Source organism: Nerophis lumbriciformis, linkage group LG13 (assembly GCF_033978685.3).
Source record: "Nerophis lumbriciformis linkage group LG13, RoL_Nlum_v2.1, whole genome shotgun sequence".
Classification (NCBI taxonomy): Eukaryota; Metazoa; Chordata; class Actinopteri; order Syngnathiformes; family Syngnathidae; genus Nerophis; species Nerophis lumbriciformis.
In genome coordinates this window covers 28,625,421-28,632,184 of record NC_084560.2, presented here as the reverse complement: position 1 = coordinate 28,632,184, position 6,764 = coordinate 28,625,421, and the positions used below count along the sequence as shown (strand labels likewise).

General features: G+C 39.6%; 1 protein-coding gene across 2 annotated transcripts in view; it reads right to left on the bottom strand.

The window, feature by feature from the left end:
* Window positions 1-2,823: 2,823 nt before the first annotated feature.
* cckbrb (cholecystokinin B receptor b) overlaps window positions 2,824-6,764 on the bottom strand; it is a 74,386-nt gene continuing 70,445 nt past the window's right edge. For both annotated transcript variants that reach the window (XM_061971140.2, XM_072914472.1), the window contains one exon: window positions 2,824-5,469. In XM_061971140.2, coding sequence (XP_061827124.1) covers window positions 4,925-5,469 — 545 coding nt within the window. In that variant the 3' untranslated portion in view covers window positions 2,824-4,924. The remainder of the gene's footprint in view (window positions 5,470-6,764) is intronic.

Below are 6,764 nucleotides of genomic sequence, written 5' to 3'. Positions count from 1 at the left end.
GCTGATATCCGATATTCCGATAATGTCCAACTCTTAATTACCGATTCCGATATCAACCGATACCGATATATACAGTTGTGGAATTAACACATTATTATGCCTCATTTTGTTGTGATGCCCCGCTGGATCCATTAAACAATGTCACATGCTCGCATGTTCGAAATAAACTCAAACTCAAACAAGGTTTTCCAAAATAAATCAACTCAACTTATGGGAAAAAAATGCCAACATGGCACTGCCATATTTATTATTGAAGTCACAAAGTGCATTATTTTTTTTAACATGCCTCAAAACAGCAGCTTGGAATTTGGGACATGCTCTCCCTGAGAGAGCATGAGGAGGTTGAGGTGGGCGGGGTTGGGGGGGAGGGGTTTAGGTAGGGGGGGTAGTGGGGGGTGTATATTGTAGCGTCCCGGAAGAGTTAGTGCTGCAAGGGGTTCTGGGTATTTGTTCTGTTGTGTTTATGTTGTGTTACGGTGCGGATGTTCTCCCGTAATGTGTTTGTCATTTTTGTTTGGTGTGGGTTCACAGTGTGGCGCATATTTGTAACAGTGTTAAAGTTGTTTATACGGCCACCCTCAGTGTGACCTGTATGGCTGTTGACCAAGTATGCCTTGCATTCACTTGTGTGTGTGAAGAGCCGAAGATATTATGTGACTGGCCCGGCACGCAAAGGCAGTGCCTTTTAAGGCACGCCCCCAATATTGTTGTCTGGGTGGAAATCGGGAGAAATTCGGGAGAATGGTTGCCCCGGGAGAGGCACTGAAATTCGGGAGTCTCCCGGGAAAATCGGGAGGGTCGGCAAGTATGACTGGGACATGCAACTGCTCTGTACTTCTCCCTATGTCGGTCTACTACTCCGTACAGCGGCGTTTTAAAAAGTCATAAATTTTACTTTTTGAAACCGATACCGATCATTTCCGATATTACATTTTAAAGCATTTATTGGCCAATAATATCGGCAGTCCGATATTATCGGACATCTCTAGGTAGAATTGGAATAAAGAATCGTTAGGAACTGGACTCGAAACAAGGAATCGGAACCGGAATTGTTTAAATGCATGCCCGCCCTACAGTTAGTTAAAATCTAAATATTCAATCTCTTTGCAGAAATGTTCATCCCAACATATTTTGATCATCATTTTGAGGAAGACCCTATAAGATTGCTTGCACGTCACATCCAGGCTCAGTATGAATTAGTCAGGACGGAAAAGAGCAAATGAGTGGCACCGATTTGCCAGAAATGTAATAAGCTGATTTTCAGACTGAGTGGCAAGTGCATGAGCCGGAGTGGGTGTTGACATCACACAACCTTTGTGACACCACAGGGAAATTAGTCTCTCAAAAGCTCTCTGGGAGGAGAAAAAACTCCAACTTAAGTGTCACTTACCAACATAGTCGATATTGCATTTCTATGCTTCTATACTTGGTCCTATACTGTATGTCCAATGAGGATCTGGGTTAAGAACAACCTTATTAACCTGTGATCCATTTTGACCCTGTGTGGAATTAATGGATTTACATGCTTACAGTATAGAAACCAATATCTATCAGCTTTAGCAATAAGATATTACACGTGTAGACCCTACAAGCGAGAAGCCTGGATGTAATAATGAAGCGTGTGTCTGTTTTGCAGGGACATGAAGTCTCTTAAAACCCCCTGAACTTATGTATTTACAATGAACTACATGATACACGCAGTAACACAGTTAAATATTAAATGCTGCTGCCAACTCGCTGTTCCCAGGAGAAAAAAAGCAGAAAAACTCAATAGATGTTATAAATGCAAAAAAAAACAGTCCTTGATCATTCTATTATTAGATCGTTCCTAATGTGCCATTATATTCCTAATCAGTTCATAACTCTATTTCAGATTACCCCTCTCAGACCGCCTAAATTACCATGGCTAAAATGAATACATTATATTAATAATCTATTAATCATCATTTAGATGGACGTACAAAGTTGAACTTGCTGTGGCCTCTTGGACTGTGCGATTGACTGACGGATCATTGATGAAGACATTGATATAAAATGGTGCACACTGCTTGGCTGTAACCAGTGGAGGCGCTGTTGATTCAGTCTGGAGGAGTTTACTGTCCAGAAGAAAAACCTCTGCTATGAGAAATTGATTTTAATTGACTTTGATTGACTTTTACAACTACAGCATTTTTCTACTCAGTACAACCTTAGCACTGAAGCAGAACATACAGAAAGAGACTATCCCTTACCTTTTTAGAAAGTAACAAAGTACAGTTGGGATTGTGCGATATAGATGATATACACTATAAATGATATAAAGTTGGCCTACGATAGAGATTTAAATACTATCATTATATCGTGATAATACATGTTGTCTAGCTGTGTCCCCCCCAAATTTGACAGTGACAAGCAAACAAACACGTCTTCACAGCAATGTAGAGTCCTCGCTAGCCATTAACGCCCCTTTACAGTGAAAATCCACTTCTAAAGCAGCAATCTACGCCCCCACCGCAACAAAAAAAATTTTTTTTACAAATATCATCGCTAGAGGACGAGCAATTGCTAAACATGCTACATTACACATGGCAGGAAATATGCTGAGCTAGAGCTCTGGAATGTAAACAATGTTGGGCGGATCGATACAAATATCGACAGTAACGATACCAAGTATACTATCAGTGTATGGTCGATTCTACCGTCGTTTGAACGATATTTTTTGCTATCAAAAAATCTTTTGTCGTTTGTTATTGTTTACAAACTCGGGAAATTAGTCCCCAAACACAGGAGAGCTTTAAGGGCAAAAACCAAATTTTAATATTTAATTGAAATTTTTACATCGGCATCCTGTTTTTTTTTGTCTGATTATAATTGTGATCAAAAGTAAATAATCTTGAAAATTGTAAGTATCAGTAACAGCTTTGTTATTATCAATACTGCCCATGTAATTACTTTGTATTGGATCGATACCTAAATTTGTAGTATCTCCCAAAACCAGTATTCAAACAGAAGAATAAGGTCTAAGTACATTTTAACAAAAGTGTAGATATAACCATGTTATAACCGAAAGTAACCAGATGTTAACAGTAACTGAGCAAGTAGATTAATAATAGTTTTGACAAAATAATACAAGCTGAAATGTCATAATTGTTACCACATAGGTTAGGAGCTTTGCAACTCATTTTGAAATGGTTCTATTATCATTTACATACCAAATACTATATCGTGAAATATATTGTTATCGCAGGAGGCTGCAATATATGGCAATGTAGATTTCAGGTCATTCCACCCATCTTTATGTACAGTGTATGTGAGTAATAGGAAGAAAAGCTCTTTTATATCGATCGTTAAAGGGGAACATTATCACAATTTCAGAAGGGTTAAAACCATTAAAAATCAGTTCCCTGTGGCTTAGTTTATTTTTCGAAGTTTTTTTCAAAATTTTACCCATCACGCAATATCCCTAAAAAAAGCTTCAAAGTGCCTGATTTTAGCCATCGTTATATACACCCGTCCATTTTCCTGTGACGTCACATAGTGATGCCGATACAAACAAACATGGCGGATAGAACAGCAAATTATAGCGACATTAGCTCGGATTCAGACTCGGATTTCAGCGGCTTAAGCGATTCAACAGATTACGCATGTATTGAAACGGATGGTTGTAGTGTGGAGGCAGGTAGCGAAAACGAAATTGAAGAAGAAACTGAAGCTATTGAGCCATATCGGTTTGAACCGTATGCAAGCGAAACCGACAAAAACGACACGACAGCCAGCGACACGGGAGAAAGCTAGGACGAATTCGGCAATCGCCTTCTAACCAACGATTGGTATGTGTTTGTTTGGCATTAAAGGAAACTAACAACTATGAACTAGGTTTACAGCATATGAAATACATTTGGCAACAACATGCACTTTGAGAGTGCAGACAGCCCAGTTTTCATCAATTAATATATTCTGTAGACATACCCTCATCCGCTCTCTTTTCCTGGGGGTCTGGCGGCAGAATTCTTTGACTTTATCGTTGGAAATGCATCTGCTTTGAGTGTCGCAGGATATCCACACATTCTTGCCATCTCTGTCGTAGCATAGCTTTCGTCGGTAAAGTGTGCGGAACAAACGTCCAATTTCTTGCCACTTTCGCATCTTTGGGCCACTGGTGCAACTTGAATCCGTCCCTGTTCGTGTTGTTACGCCCTCCGACAACACACCGACGAGGCATGATGTCTCCAAGGTACGGAAAACAGTCGAAAAAAACGGAAAATAACAGAGCTGATAATAATAGAAAGGCGTTTAATTTGCCAAAATTCACCCATTTAGAGTTCGGAAATCGGTTAAAAAAATATATGGTCTTTTTTCTGCAACATCAAGGTATTAATTGACGCTTACATAGGTCTGGTGATAATGTTCCCCCTTAATTTTCCTGTGTGGAGAATTTGTGCATATGCAGTTAAATTTTTAGATGATTATTAAGATGATAAAGATGCACAGTATATTTGTGATAAATTAAATTACAGAGGAACTGGTTGCTGATTCTTAACACTGGGCTTAGTGGCACCCTCACTGATCCTTGTAGACCACACATTTAGATTAATTAACCCAAATTGTTCATGATTTGCAGTTTCTTTTAACAGCACTGTACCGGGATAATGTTATCATTGAAAAAAGCAGGCACTTATACAGAATACGCAAGGCAGCTGAATCAGTCACAAACATATAAACAACTGACTGAAATGTATGAAATAAAATGAATACAATAATGCAAATCCAGTTACAAAATGCAAGTTAAGCAACATTTGATGGTCTTGGTGTGTTTGTATATAGAAATGAAGGTATTTACAATGTAAAAACAGCTATTCTATGCTGCTAGTGCTACATCACGGCAAATTCCATCCCTTTGTCTAAACACAATAGATGATCTGTGCTGGAACCACCTCGATCAGCCTCAGCAAGTTCCCATAGTGCTGACTGTAGTGTAACTGAACTTGGACATGGAGGGTCCCATGGCCGTAGCGTCGTCCTCGTTGTCCCGAAGCCCGTGACGGCGGCGGCGATGGCGACGGCAAGGGGCGAAGCAACAGGAAAACGTGGCAAGCAGAGCCTTTCGGAAACGGGTGTTCATGAAACAGTAGATGATGGGGTTGACACAAGCAGAGGTGTAGCTGAGCAAATGGATAAAAGCAATAGGCGTTCCAGAGAGGGCTTGTTTGGCAGATTTGCCATCGAAAGCTCGCCACGTGTTGGCACAGTACAGCGGCATCCAACACAGAAAGAACAGGACCACGATCACCACCAGCATGCGGATAACTCGCTTCTTTGCCTCGAGCTTTGCCCCTGATGTGTTGCTTCGTGGTCGGTCCGCCTTGGGAGTCTTGACAGAGGCAGTCATGGCGGACATTTCCAGCCCGTAGGGACGTTGGGCATTGACATAGCAGCCATCTCCATCGTCGTTGCCATTGGTCATTGCTGACGTTAAGCCATTCTTCACGTCTGTATGGGAAAGAGACAAAGAGCATCGTCTACTAATAAAACATAGCAATGTCTACAAATTATGGTATTGGATTTGTTCCTCTAATTCAGAGCTTTGTTACCAACCTGTTCCTTAAGCCTCGTTTCCACCAGCGATATGGTTTAGTTCACTTTGCTACGGTATTTAAGTATGGACTTTACCAAAAATCTTTCATTACCTTTTTGTTGGGGTGACTTTTGCCTGGTTTTGATTGATTGATTGAAACTTTTATTAGTAGATTGCACAAAACGGTACATATTCCGTACAATTGACCAATAGCTAGCGGCTAACGTCCACCCGCCGTCGGCAGTGTTTTAGCTACTTCTAAATCCCAAAAACCTCGCCTCCATGGCGACAAATAAAGTACGTTTCTTACAAGTATCATCCCTGCAGGACGAGGAATAGCTAAACATGCTTCACTACACACCGTAGCTCACCGGCGTCAAAATGTAAACAAACGCCATTTGTGAATCTACACCTGACATCAACTGTAATGATATCAAGTACAGGCACGTATCTAGTCAATACGGCTATGATTACGTCGATGTTTTTTGGCATCACAAAATCTTCTTTCGTTTTTTTAAAATGTATATTATGTTTATAAACTCAGGAAATGTCCCTCGACACATGGAGACTTTGAATAGGACCAATGTATGATCTTGTAACTACTTGGTATCGGATCGATAACCAAATTTGTGGTATCATCCAAAATTAATGTAAAGTATCAAACAACAGAAGAATAAGTGATTATTACATTTTAACAGAAGTGTAGATAGAACATGTTGAAACAGGAAGTAAGCAGATATTAACAGTAAATGAACAAGTAGATTTCTATCACTTGTCCTTAATAATGTTGACAATATAATAGAATGATAAATGATACAATATGTTACTGCATAAGTCAGCAGACTAATTAGAAGCCTTTGTTTGTTTACTTACTACTAAAAGACAAGTTGTCTAGTATGTTCACTATTTTATTTAAGGACTTAACTGCAATAAGAAACATATTTTTAATTCACCCTAAGATTTTTTGTTAAAATAAAGCCAATAATGCATTTTTTTTGTGGTCCACTTTATTTAGAAAAGTACCGAAATAATTTTAGTACCATTACCAAAATGTTGGTATCGTTACAACACTAGCACACACTGGTACACAGCTGCGGTAAAGATCGGCTTGGCTCGGCAGCTTATCAGCCGATCACTGATCAGTTAAAGGAAAATATCTGATCCCATGATCGAGATTGGGACATCTCCATAAAATGTACATGTATACATA